Genomic DNA, 14998 nt, shown 5'->3' with positions numbered 1-14998 from the left:
CAGTTAGTGGGTTGTTATTATGTTTTGCCTGTTCTAACTAGTGCAAGCCTTGATATTGTTGAAAAGGTAAATCAAAATGAACGAAAAAAAATAGTTTCAATAAAAATGTGAAATAGTTGTAGATTAAAAAAATTAAGGTAAATGGATTGATTTATATCGAATCATACTGTGGAGTTAAGATGATGTGATTAAGTGAAATGCTCTCTTTTGTAAATCCCGGATTTAATTTGCACTAAAATTAATTATCTCGTGTGCAAGTAAGACTTGAGTGTGGTAAATATTAGACCGGTCAAAGTAAAAATTACTAATTTATGTTTTGCTATTTTTTTCAGCTACACGAAACAGATTCATTATCTATGATCATTAATGCAGGAAATTAATCTAAAAGTTACAAATCATTTTCTGTTCTACCTCTTTCTTTCTTTGTTTTTTTTTTTAACTTTTGTATATCTTCGAATGTTCAAGTATAGATCAGTTCACCATATAACAATTCATGCTTAATTGCTTGAGGTGGTTTAGTCATTGTGTTCGGAAATTGGTTATCCATTCGAGTTTTTTGTTTTGTTTTAATAATTTAGGTAATGATCCAATTAATTCAGAAGGTAACTAATTTGATCTCATAAAATTTTTTTACCCATTATCAAAATAAATTAAAAAACATATGGTCAAGATTATAAGTTTTTCAAACTCTTGAAATGTACATCCCGGTGTCATATGTCTTGGATAATCGAGGAGATTATCCATCGAAGCATTGTTGGATAGGGGATGAATAATTGAACTAGGGGTCCTTTGGTTATAATGTTGTTATTTATTGACTAAGGTGTCAGGTTCGAGTTACCATCTGCGCAAGTTCTTATCAATTAAAAAGTCCTTAATTTAGGGTAATGTTGACTGAGGTGCCGAGTTCGAGTCCTCTTATCAATTTTTTATTCGTCGGATACGTGGTATTGATGCTCCTCAAAAAAAAATTCGGGGATTTATGAGGTATGGAGCCGTAAAGCGATGGGACCAGTCACGTTAAAAAGTTTACCCTATCTTAATTTTATTTCAAAGGTTAGTAGTCGTCCGTGATTTACTTTCTTTGTGTTGATCTTAGATGAATTGATAAAAACACTGAGATGAATATATTCATTTTTTATCATCATTGATGGATATGACCTGGCGTTGATTTGTCCTTGCATGGGTTGGCTTAGTTACGCTTCCTTGAAGGATTTGAAGAATTAAATATTTTAATTATTAAAAAATATTAAGAAAAACTTTCCAAAATTGCAAAACATGTAATAAATAAATTGCAGATCATAAGGTTGTCCATCACCACTTCACTTCCCGAGCTTTTGATATTAGAATCGGACCGCTAAATTAAATTAATCATTAAAATCGAAGTAGTTATTAATTCCGTTAATAATCGACACAAAAGTTATTAATTCCGTTAATAATCGAAGTAGTTATTTTTTAAAAAAAAATGTAAAAACGTAATACTTTTTAATAAAAACTTAATGTTTTAAAATTTTTATTATTTAATAAAAAAACAATTTAACTGATTTTAAAAATTCAAACTATAATTAATTTAATTAAATAATTGATTTTTTTTATAAAAATTAAATTAATTCCATTAGATCAGTTATTTCCTAATAAGGCCGTCACAACTCTATAATTAGTAGTGTCAATTCGGATAAGTTAAATAAACTCAAATTAGATGGAAGAAGTAAGAATATTATGAAAAATTTTAATCCGAATCCTATTCAAATGCAATCAGAATATCTTAAACGCGAAGTTAAATTCGGCTAATCCGATCAACCCAAATAACTTACCTGACACGGATTTTTTTTTTATTATTTTCTTATAATTTTCTATTTTTATCTCAATATTTCATATTGGTATACTAAATATTATGCTATTTGCTTACATAAAACATCTTAAATTAAAAGAAAATTTAATTTAAATAAAAAAAATCTTAAATTATAAATTCGGATCCATCTGGATCGATTTAAATCCGATTCGATTTCAATCCGAATATAAATTAAATTATTCTCAATCTAATTCGAATTAGGGATGACAATTCCACCCGAATCAGATGGAGAATTCGATACCCGACCTGAATGGAGGAGGGTATGGAGGGACTAGCAATACTTGATACCCGACCCGAATACTCAATTAAATAATATATATACATATATTAAAGAAAAATTTTCTTTTCCCCAAATCAACTTGTTATTTTTGTTGATATTAGGAGGAAATTATATAGATGTTTAATTTATTTTTTTAATTATATATATATTTTTTAATAGGATGTTAATTTTAATATATTTTTGTTGAATGATAATAATTGGATAGAAAGAAGAAAAATTAAAATTATAGAAGATATCCGATCCTTCAATGTGTATGAGTATATCCATCGAAGATCCTATACCCAATGGATATGAGGACGGATGATATAAAATTCAATCCGAACCCGACCCATTGTCATCTCTAATTCGAATCCGAAAACTCACGGTCCATATTTTTTTGGATTTATTCGAATCAGGTTGAGGAACCGAAATTGACACCCCTATCTGCAATGACTCCATTGTGGGTAGCTAGAGCCTTTGCCGAGACGGCTTTCCAGTGGGAAATCCTGTCTTCCGAATGATAGTGGAGGATGGCTACAGGAGTTGGATGTTTTATGAGTGGCTTGACAGATAAATGTAGGGCACTCTTATCCGATGAAATTATTGCAGGCACTGCATTAGCACACAAATTCTTTCCAGTGGGAAGAACTAAATTATGTGGCAAAAAATCATTCGTCTGTCCTTACCGTTTGTTAATTTGTCCCTAGGTTAATATGTAAATTATGGACTGACTACTGATTATTAGTATAAGTGATCAAGATATGAGAAAAGATATATTCAGACGTGCAGATTTTTCGAGCTTTGAGAGGATAGGAAGAACATAATTAGGAGACTTCCTCTGATGTCTGATGATAACATAGAAGTGAAACAACATTGATAAAAAAAAATATTTTATTTGGGCATGGAGTTATGTTTAACTACTTTTCCTTTGCCCCGAGCAATAATAAAATACCTTTTTAATTTTTTAGACAATCAAATCTTAGTATCAAACGAATTAGCAGATAAATTTTCTTTAATAGATGGTTGATTTAAGAATATTGGACTGATGGATCATCCACTATCAACACTTTCTGATTTATCCTAGTAGTCAATGAAAAATCTTTATAAGACCAGACTGATTACCCTTCAGATTAAGCGGCCGAATCAGAATATCTAACGTCTAACTTAAAAAAAAAAAAAAAAACACTTTATCTTTACAATCAATCAAGCTCGTTTTTTTTATATAAAATCTCAATTTGAAAATTTTAAAAATATAAGAAAACATTTGATTTTTTTTTTTTTGAATTTAGAGAGGGGTTACAAGGATGATAAAACTTGATGAGGTGTTGCAAGAATTTTAAAAATTGTAACTCATGAGTTCTTTTAATATTAATGGGGATTATTTATTTTCCGATTTGATACTCATTACTAAGAGAAGTCAAACCGGTAATAATGTAGTGAATTACTCGAAGAAAATAGTTGAATATTTTCTAAATCCTCACATTGCTTATAAAATTTTATTATCTATTCCAATTATAGTATAGTGTAGAACTAAGTTTATCAAAATTAAAGAGCATTAAATTTTTTTTCCTGATCAACTATATCACAAGAAAAATTGAATGAATTATATTATTAGTTGAGAAAGAAATGATTGAATAACTTAATTATACAGACAACGCCATTGCACTAGGATTCCCATTCAAAGTAATAAAATAATAAAATTTAAATTTAGGCCATGATTTAATTAGTTTATTCTAACTAGACTGAATTAATTATATTTTAATTGGATTTTTTTTTTCTCTTATCACTTGGGAGACATGCTAGATGAAGTGTTTAAAGGGGAATTCTCTTTTTGACTCAAGGCACTAGTTGCTTGTAGTGGGCAACTATATATAACATCAGTTCAATGTTTTTTCATGCAAATTAAGCTATCGAGGAGCCTTTTGATTAATTAATTTGTTTAATCTACAGGACTTAAAACAGTTCTGAAATCTACATGTTCTTGCAGGAAAACAGTGCTCTGAAATTCTTTCTGGTCATGTTTATCAACCACAGTCATTCATAGTGTACATATAATTGACTTGGGATAATTATTGTTCTTATTATATGTTTTGTCTAGTTCAGACTTTGATATTGTTAGAAATTTGAATGAAAAAATGATTTAAATTGCAGGTGAGTGCATCACTACTTCACAAGCTTTTGATATCCTACACAGTAGAGTATAATTATAATTTGAATTATTCGAAATTGAACTAATTAGGTTTTTTGAATCAATTAAATAAATTAAACCTATATAAATTAATCAATTCAGTTAATAACTAATTAATCAAATATAAAAAAAATATTAAAGCTTTTTAATAAAAACTTAAATCAATCCAATAAAAAATTAAATCAGTGTAATTAATTTTAAAAATTCAAAACTTAAAATGGAATGGATTTAATTGAAATATTTTTTTAACAACAAACAAAAAAAAAAAAGAAACTCTCGTATAAATTAAATTAATTATTTCGATTTAACCAAAATTTTACTCATCCGTCGACTGTGCAATGCCACTATCTATCTTTTTTGGTGGATGGTAGGTCGAGTCATCGATGGCTACAGGAGTTTGATGTTTTATGAGTGGTTTGACATAGAAACGTAGGGAACTCTATCCGATGAAATGATTGCGGGCACTGCGCTAGCACTGGTGGGAAAAGAATGATGAGCAGCACATAAGTGTTCAGTTACTGGTGTTGGATGCTTCGATTTTCCTTCAAAGTGTTAGTTTTAAAGTGATTGTGATGCCACCCGGCCCGCCACCCGGGCTAGGTGATGATAAAAAATAGGATGGATTATTTTTTAAGTAACAGGGATTTAAATTTCATCTATGACATATTAGACTAGAGGAGTTTCAAAACTTGTGAGGCTGGATTATTTATAGAGACCTAATTATCCATGCTTTCTTATTTATACTTGGGAAGTTTTTATAGGATTTGATTGATCATCTTTAAGATTTCTTGAATTTAAGAATTAGATATTTGGATTATTAAAAATAAAAATAAAGTGATTATGATAACATCCACGAGGCTTTGATATGGTAGTAAAAGATGGAGTAAACTAGGATTCAAATCTCATCTAGTGTATATTACACTTAGGGAGTTTAAAAAATATTATATTATTTTAATAACTTATAAAAAGTTAGAAAAAATAATAATCTTAGTAAGTCTTATCGGGGTGATCGATTCGGTCCCACAAAAAATTTTTATTGACCACCAGGATAAATCGGGAAGCACATACGGTGGCCAGCTCAGAAGCCTAACATCCTTTGGGTGCGTCCTCCATTTAGAGGAAAATTCCTATAAAGACGGTATCGGAATCGAACTGCGGGTACTTGGGTGACTTTTTATAGTGACACCCCACCGCTGAGTAGCCTCATACTCCAAAAACCCCCCGAAGAGAGTCATAAGTGGGGATCAAACTGCGGGGGTACTTGGGTGACTTTTTATAGTGACTGACCCCATCGCTGAGTAGCCTCATACTCTAAAAACCCCCCGAAGGGAGTCATAGGTGGGGATCAAACTGTAGGGGTACTTGGGTGATTTTTTATAGTGTCTGACCCCACCGCTGAGTAGCCTCATACTCTAAAAACGAAGGGAGCCATAGTTGGGGATCAAACTGCGGGGTACTTGGGTGATTTCTTATAATGACTGATCTCATCGTTGAGTGGCCCCATACTCGAACACGGTATCTCAGGTAATATTATACAAATATTATATTTTTATTTGTTATTAGGAGGGCTCGAACTTTACATCTCAAATAATATGTTAACCACTAGGGCAAAACACAAACAATACTTAAAAAAAAATAGCGCCTAGTAGGGCGGTGCTAAATGAATTAATTCGAATAAAATTTTATAAATTTATTTAATTTTAATAAGATAATCAAAAATCTAAAATTAACCAAATCTCAAAATAGTTATTCAAATTTGATTTGATTTTTTATATGAATTTGAAGTTGTTTAATTTTTTTAAATTTATTTGATTGGTCAGTGATGTTAATATTATAATTTTATTTGTTTATTTGAAAAGATTTTTGTTTATTTACAAGTTTGATTAAAACAATTATTGGTGAATCTGATTCACAAACTCATGGAATAAATATGAATATAGATATTATTCATGAATACCATCTTTATTTATTCATTTAGGTTAAATTGACCTTGTGAATATAAACATACATAAATATTAAATTTTATCACAAGAAATATTTGATTCATTTACAATTTACTAATCAAGTACTAACTCAATTATATTTATAAGATAAACGTGTTAAAAATAAACTAAATATGATGATATGATTCGAGTTGATCCGAAAAAAATCAAGTTTAGATTAGGGGTTTTCGAATTGGAGGGTTTTTAAGTTAATAGATTTTTTTTTGAGGTTAAATCAAATTTTATTTTAAAAATTAAGATATTTTCATATATCAATATCAATGTTAGTAGGATAACGATAAAATATTAGGATAAAAATAAAAAATTATAAATAAAATAGTAAAAAAAATATTTTTAATAGGATTATTTGAATTGAGTTGGAACTGGTCAAATTTGAATTTGGATTTAGGAGTTTAAATTATATTCGAGTTCGGATTGGATCTCAGGTCATAATTTTTTATAATTTTTTTTTCAATCCAACCCGAATTAATCTGATTCATACGAATTGACATCCTAATCTTGGAGCAATAGCTGCCCCTCCCACTAGCACATGAGGTGTTATCACAATGAGGTCTGATATTCGAATCTCGATAAAATCGAGATAAATAACTTCTATTATGTGCTAGTTACTATTCCAAAAGTCAGTAGTCGTCTGTGATTTACCTCCTTCGTGTTGATCCTGAGACAAATTGACAAAAATGCTGGGATGAATATATTCATCTTTTACCACAATAATTGACCCCTCCCAGCTTTGATTCGAGGTTCTTTCTACTCTCCACTCAACGGCCTTATTCCATTATTTTGTCCTAGTATGATTTTTCGCTTTTGCCTTTCGTGCACACTTTATTGGCTGCAACGAAGAACAAGGAGAAGAAGAATAGTGCGGCGTGATTAAAAAACGAAAAAAACAAATCTATCTAAATTATAATTTTAAATGTTAATGAGTTAATAATGGTGTGAATAATTAAAAAGCATAATGATTATTTAGTGTATTACTTTTTGATCACTTTAATACTCTGTTTACTCATAGATGCGGATCGAAAAGAGAAAGGAATACACCGTAGAAATATATCCCTAGGGAAGGGAATGAAAATAAAAAGGAAATAAAAAAATAAAAAATAAAAGTAAACGAAGGAAGAGAGAAAGGAAAGGTGAGCAGATGGATGTCACGACCCTTTCCCTGTCGGACTTCTAGTGACGAGGTTAAGGCCATAAGTGAGGTGTGAGGGAGTGACCTTGCGGCGAGGTTGCGCCTCATCCACGGTCTTGCGCGTTGCAGTGCGACGAGAAAGGTTGGCACTGGCGAGGTCACAGGCAAGGCTCGACTCGCTCGTGGCCTCTGGCCAAGTCGTGCCTAGTTGACTACAAATGTACAAATGTAAAGTGTATTCATTTATGGTAGACCAGATTTTCTGGATCAATTTTACGATCTAGAAGATGTTCTTTTTACATATATTGATGGGATGAATGATCCTTATTTATTTTATAAGTGAGGATCATACATCTACATCCATGCAGGAAAGGGAACACCTATTTTTTATCTTTTTTGAGAGAATTTTTTTTTAAAAAAAATTAAAAATAAATGAAAGTATAAATTTATATATCCATCTTAAATTTTTTTCATGGGATTTTTTCCTCTATAAATTTTTTTTCTTATCATTCATGCTAAAGTAAACAATGATTGAAAATAGAATACAAATCCCATATTAAAAATATATTAAAAAAATATCATGAGTATATAATACAAGGCATAGCACTGATGATGATGCTAAATTTTAAAATAACTCTAAATACTATGTTATATTTTCATTTGTTATACCAATTTCAAATTATCGAGGGTCTTTTGCCAAAGAAACAAACCAAGGGGGCAAAACAAAATTTTATCTTTTGCTTCTATTAAGACAAACTTAGAGGAAGCGATCGGACTCAGTTCGTTTCCCGGCTTCTTCCCTCTTCCGTTCCTTCGCTTGCCGGCCAAAGGCGAGGAAGTTAACGAATCCACTAGTCGGATAGAGAGATTGAGAGCTTGGTTAGATCGGAGGATCTGGGGAAATGACGCTCAACAGCGTTCTGCTTCCGGTATCGGAGCCGCCGCCGCCGCCTCTGCGGGCCGTGGACGAAAGCGCCGCCCCCATTCTCCGGGAATCTTCCATGAGCCGGCGAGGTGCCTTCGTTGCACTCTCCTACATGGCCTGCGCAGGTCCTTGTTTCCTGCATCAACTCTTACTGCCTTTTCCTCTCCTCGAATGTTTCCTCCATGATTTCTTCTTCCTCTTGATGTATGCGAAGAAGGCTTTCGATACTTGAGCTTCATTTCTTCTTTAATACATTGGCTTTTTTTTTTTCTCCTTGTTAGTTTTAACTATGCAGCGCGCTCAGATTTTAAGCTCGTTTTCAGATGTTCTTTTTGCCAATGTGGTTGTTTTCAAAAGTCTTGAGTGAAAGGAAAGTCCGGTAACACATAAAAACTAACAAACTTGGGAGAAATGGTTTATTTCATTATGGGAACAGGTTGAATCACAATTACACTGTTTACTTCTGATGAAAGTATTGTGAAGATTTGATATTATTCTGTTTTCTAGTTGTGGCATTTGCGACACACAAGCTTGATTTGTTTGAGATTAGTGGTCAAACTTTGCTAGGCACACTATCTGGAGTAGATAGATCTAAATGACCAACTTCAATAATGGTACAAGCAGAGTAGAGAAGAACTCAACTTAGCATATCATGCAGTGAAGTTCTTGTCAAAACACATCAGGAAGACCTTTCAAGACTTGGAACCACAGACTCGTTGTTCCAGGTTTAGTGCTATCCTTGGAGATGGGTTGAATCAGATGCAACCAATGGAATAGTTCTCTTTCTATGAGCCCCTTCTGATTTAGAAGCGGTTTTTTCTCACTCATTAAGTATGTTTTATTTGTTAAGTGAGATAGGAACAATGTTGCATTCTATTTAGAAACGAGTTTTACAATATGCAAGGTAAAATAATAGGTAATTAAGACCAACCACACATCTCAGTTTGGATTTGGCTACAAATGTTATCCGGCCATTGGTAAATCAGCAAAGAAACAAAAAACAAAAAGATAATATAAAATCATAAGAAAAATATATATATATATTATATATATATATAACATAGCTCCAATTTAGCATTTAGTCATGACAAGTATATTTCCACTTCACTGAGAATGATTTTAATCTTTTATATTTATAGATATAGCATTATTGTCACTTCTGCGATTGTTATCTCCTTTATTTATGTACTTGGCTTTTTTCTTTTGCAGTTCTACTTGTTATGTTCAATAAAGCAGCCCTATCTTCATATAATTTCCCTTGTGCTAATGTTATTACTCTATCCCAGGTATGCCATTAATTTTGTTATTCTTTCCTTGAACAAAGATTTGCTGAACCACCTGCACTAGCACAGCTTGATCATATTGAGAGGAATACAACGAATCAGTTAGGGTGTGTCTACTTGAGTGGAGGAAGAGGGAAATAAAAAAATATAGTGGTGAGGAAGGGAGGAGGGGAAATGAGTTTTCTTTGTTTCTTCTACTTGAAAAGAGAATAAAGAAGAGACAATAAGGGGGGAAAAAGACAAATAGCCCTTTGATTTTGTCCATCCTTGAGCCTTCTACACATGGTGCCTTTGTCTCGAGCTTATACAACACCACCTATTTCTACGAGAATCCTTCGCTAGACAATACAACTTTAGGACTCTGGCCATCTGATTGCAACCTCTTTTTTTACTTATTATTTGTGGTGTGAGAAAATCACATATACAAAGCAACCACAAACATCTCTAGGAATTAATATTATTTAACCTGAATCCTAGTTTTCCTTCCCTTATTCTCTCCATGCAAAACATAGGAACATAGTCCCCATCACCTAATCCTCCAACAAGTACTTCTCAAGTCTCCCATTTGTTGAGATTAGCAAGGATCTGGTTTTGTCTAATATATATTCATTTTCACAAAATAAAGTTCTCGTGCCTTGCAGATGATCAGTTCAACATGCTTTCTTTATACAATGAGGCGTTGGAGGATAATTTCTTTTACTAATGGTGAAGCACATAAATCAGGCCTTGTGCCACCTCAAACAGTGTTGCTCACCCTTCCTCTTTCCCTTGCATATTTGCTTTATATGGTATACATTCTACAGAGTTCAACAGTGAACTTGCCTGTGTTTTTCCTTCTCCTGCTTTTCATATCACATAACATTGTCTTCTGCTTTTTGTTAAAGTTGGCTACTATGGAGTGTGTCCGTGGAGTAAATGTTCCAATGTATACCATGCTTAGGCGCACAACTGTTGTGTTTACAATGACTGTTGAGTACCTAATGACAAGGCAAAAGTACTCATTCCCAATTGTTGCAAGGTAACTTAATTTTTGTTAAAATTGTCTTGCGTTTGGGACCATTTCTGAGCAAAAAGATTCAATTGAATCATACACATCTGTATTCAAATTTGTAATGGATTTGCTTCAGGGTAATCTCTGCTTAAGCAGGGAGCATTAGAACCAAATTTGCCATTTACATTAGTTGTTCCTTTACAGTAAATTGTATAACACCCAATTGCATGTAGATACATTTGCACTCGTGGTCCATCTGTATTACTTAATTATATTTAATGCTTAATGGCATTACCAATGATTTTCAGTGTTGCAATGATTGTCTTTGGAGCTATTGTTGCTGGAGCTCGAGACTTATCCTTCGATGTTTATGGCTATATCATGGTTTTCATCGCCAATATGACGACTGCAATTTATCTAGCAACTATAAACCGCACTAGTATATCTGAACATTTCCAGTTGTTCTTCCTACTTTCACTGTGTATTGGATTAGTCTTCACGTTTCATGTTCTTGTTTTAGGTAAAACCAGTGGACTCAATAGTTTTGGGCTCATGTGGTGTCACGGTAAAACCTCTGATTCCACCGAAATCATTCAACAATTTGTGAACTAGGTGGTATTCAAATTGTGTAATCGACTTTCAGGAATAGTGTGTGGACCGATTTTGCTTTTCTGGACATACATTCATGGTGATTTGGAGCTCACAATGAACTTTCCCTATCTTCATTCTCTTGGTTTTCAGGTGAGTTTCTTTCAACACAATGAAATCTTCTCTTACGTCTTTGAGTAAAAATACAGAGTTATTAACTATATGCAAACCGTAGAGGCAGCCGAAGAAACTAGCAAACTGACAAATCTAAGCAACATGCCACAGCATGAAATATTTTCCTCATTTGCTTTGCAGATTGTGATGCTATTTTCTTGCATTTTGGCATTTTTCTTGAACTACTGCATTTTCTTAAATACAACATTGAACTCTGCACTAACACAGACAATGTGCGGCAATCTGAAGGTTAGTTCTTCCTGCATTCCTGATGCGTTTGTTTTTGTTGAAACTAGTACTTACATTGCTCCAGGATCTGTTTACCATCGGACTTGGCTGGTTGTTGTTCGGTGGGCTTCCCTTCAACATGGTAACTTCGTATTTCTTCCTCGTTTACAATTCTTTTCTAAACTCACTGTTAACTAAGTGCCATGCTGCTTTTCTTCCAGTTGAATGTTATTGGCCAAGCTCTTGGTTTCCTCGGCTCAAGCTTCTACGCGTACTGCAAACTCAAGGGGAAATAGCATTTCATCAGCTAAGCCCATGCATCCAGCTACCGCTTAATGGAACTCGAAAATAGGCTTCCGATGGCTACATGCGAGATGGGTGGGTGTCTTGAAGATCTAACAAGGCTTCCATCAATGCAAAGTTCAATTTGGATATAAGTAATCTCTAGTTCCACTAGATTTTGATGACAAGATGGTAGTGTTCTTGTGTCGATCCAAATTGAACTGATATATTTTGTGTAAAATATCGAATATGGAATGTTGGGGATAACATTACATGAAGGATTAAGTCTCCATTTCCATTTGGTCAGCTAATACGTGAATTAGCACTCCACTCAATTGTCATTAAAAATTAAACTCCATTAAGTGATCAAATACATGTTGTAAGAAGGGGGTTGAGTTATCGGATGTGAATTGCATGTGCATGGTGCTCACCTTATGAGTATCATGTGTATTTTTTTTAGTTTTTTTTTAATTCCTTTAACTTTAATACTATAACCCAAATCCTAAATCCTAAATTCTAAACTCTAAACTTTAAAAAAAATATACTTGATGCTCACAAGCTAATATTATATATAGAGAAATGATATCCTGCACACCTTTATATGAGTGACCATGGTCGACATCCTATGTCAGTACCTAACGTGGTTTTGAGAGAAATTTTTTAATCTCTCTCGTCTACATGCAATAATTTTTCTCTCTTTCCTCTTAAATTAAAATAAAATTCTCTCTTCTCTCTTCTCTCTCATTTGATTACATGCAATAACCACTGTAGTGCTAGTTTTTAAAAATAAGCAGCTTAAATACACCAACCACATCTGTGGTAGTAGTTTGGTGCTGGTTTTTAAAAATCAAAGTGTCTGTTTTGGCTGTTTCAAGTTTGCTGGATGAGTTTGGGTGCTCGGGGAGTTGATTTGTGTTGATTTTAGCTTGTTTTGGGGTGTTTCTAGGTGTTTGAGAGAGACTAGGTTAAGAGATAAGTTTTTCTATCCTAATTCTTAGTCTGTTTTCTTCCAATAAGCCTCACCTGTAAAGCCTCACCTGTAAAGGACCTCACAATTAAACCATTGCCTCGACTATTCTTCAAAAATTTGGGTAGTATGCCTTCCTTACTTTTCCTACACAGGACTTATTCAGTCAAGCTTCTATTATTCCTTATACAATTACTGTCATAATGTGCCGCAGGTTTCTTCGATGTCAGTAATCAAATTTATGGTCAGAGTGGATTTGATGAGGATGTCATCCACGTAGACTTCCACATTTCGCCCTATTTGCTCCCAAAATATACTGTCCATTATTCTTTGGTAGGTAGCTCCGGCATTCCTCAATCAAAAAGGCATGACAGTATAACAGAAGGTATCATCTATCATGATGAAGTTAACATTCTTCTGATCTTCCTGCGCCAGAGGAATCTGGTGGTATCCTTGATAAGCATTAAGGATGCAAATCCTTTTGCATCCTGAGGTCGAGTACACCATCTGATCAATCTTGGGCAGCGGGTAGCAATCCTTGGGGTTGACGCGGTTGAGATCTAGGAAGTCGATGCATACTCTCCATTTATTGTTGGGTTTAGCTACCAGGACCACATTAGAGAGTCAGGACGGGAATTGTACCTCTCTAATGTGACTTGCTTTCCTGAGCTGATCCACCTCAGCTTGGATGATCTTATTTTGCTCGGCCGAGATTGCTTGACCGGTCGGGAATCAGGCAGAAGGTGTAATCTATGCTCAGCCACCTCGAGCTTGACCTCAGGTAGTTCTTCGGGTGACCAAGTGAAGACGTCCCTATTGCGAGTCAAGCATTGGACCAGGTCCGTCTTGACTTCGATAGGCAGGTCTCTTGATATGCGGATCAGGCTCTCCGAGCGATCAGGATAGAGCTGAACCTCCTCCCAGGGGATAGGCTCCTCTGCTATAGGCAAAGGTTCCTCTTGAATGACGTGGACCCTACCATCCAGAGTTCGTTGAGCCTTGCGAGCCTCCACCTTCACCATGTCAATGTAACACCTGCGAGAGACCAATTGCTCACCTCTAACTTCCCTGACCTGGTCTCCCACAGGGAATTTGATCTTCTGATGAAAAGTGAAGATGTAAGACCGTTGAATTCGATAGAGGGGGGGGGTGAATATCGATTCGAAAATCTCGAGTTAAAACGCAGCGGAAAAGTAAGGAAGTAAAGAGATGAACACGGTTGATTTTTACTTCGTTCGGAGCCTGTGACGACTCCTACTCGAAGGCCCGTACTCCTTGAGTACTTTCGTTGGGCAATTCACTAGCAATTCGGATAATTACAATTTACGTACAAATATTACTAATGAAAGAAAAACAAAGCTATACCGACAACTAATGAATTAAAAGAAAATCGGAGTGAGTCGTCGGAGATTTGTGAACGTCGTTGGAGCGCAGAGTAGCAGAGTGATTGAACTCAGAGTTCTCAGAAAGCAGATCTATTAAAGCTCCTGCCTGGGGCTTCTTTTATATGCTGCTCCGGGCGCCTGGATCCCTTCCGGGCGCCTGGAATGTGACGTAACACTCCCAACCAGCATGCTCCAAGTGTCAACGTCGTCCTGGGGATAAAACTTGCCTCCGGGCGCCCGGACCCCTCTTCTCCAGAAAGTCCTTCTCCTGCAAGAAAAGGTTAGTCCGAGGCAAAATGTACCCTGCAGCAAAGATTGTTAGCACAGTTTTATAGATAAGCAAAGTATGACTTAGATTCCGTCTTTCCGAGACCGGAATCTAGTCACGATCTCGACTTAGATATCCGAAATGGATCTAAGCCGGATCGACGCCTAATGTTCCCTTCCCGGGAACGCGTCCTCGCAGTCACTCCCCTCCAGTGACTTACCTTACTTACCTGCCAGACGTCCGGTCAGCCCTTCGACCCGTCTGGACTTCTCGCCAGCTATCCGGTCAGCCCGTCGACCTAGCTGGACTTCTCGCCAAGCGTCCGGTCAGCCCGTCGACCCGCTTGGACTTCTCGCCAGCTATCCGGTCAGCCCGTCGACCTAGCTGGACTTCGTGCCAGACATCTGGTCGGCCCGTCGACCTGTCTGGACTTCTCCTGCGCACTTTATCAAAGTGTCAGACAACAACAGACTAACTTA

General features: G+C 35.0%; 1 protein-coding gene across 2 annotated transcripts; it reads left to right on the top strand.

The window, feature by feature from the left end:
- The first annotated feature begins 8206 nt into the window (after positions 1–8206).
- Positions 8207–12298, top strand: LOC122007077 (UDP-N-acetylglucosamine transporter UGNT1-like). Of its 2 annotated transcripts, XM_042562840.1 has the most exons (10): positions 8207–8478; positions 9563–9639; positions 10278–10424; positions 10521–10654; positions 10936–11066; positions 11148–11192; positions 11271–11368; positions 11531–11638; positions 11703–11759; positions 11839–12298. In XM_042562840.1, the coding sequence occupies exons 1-10, from the start codon at positions 8331–8333 to the stop codon at positions 11911–11913; spliced, it is 1020 nt and encodes a 339-aa protein (XP_042418774.1). In that variant the 5' UTR covers positions 8207–8330; the 3' UTR covers positions 11914–12298. The 2 variants fall into 2 exon arrangements, with proteins under 2 accessions (XP_042418774.1, XP_042418775.1); XM_042562841.1 differs by lacking the exon at positions 11531–11638 and having other exon boundaries at positions 11686–11759; positions 11839–12195.
- Positions 12299–14998: the final 2700 nt, after the last annotated feature.

Source organism: Zingiber officinale, chromosome 7B (genome assembly GCF_018446385.1).
Source record: "Zingiber officinale cultivar Zhangliang chromosome 7B, Zo_v1.1, whole genome shotgun sequence".
Classification (NCBI taxonomy): Eukaryota; Viridiplantae; Streptophyta; class Magnoliopsida; order Zingiberales; family Zingiberaceae; genus Zingiber; species Zingiber officinale.
The sequence above is the reverse complement of the archived record's forward strand: the minus strand, read 5'-3'. Positions and strand labels throughout refer to the sequence as shown.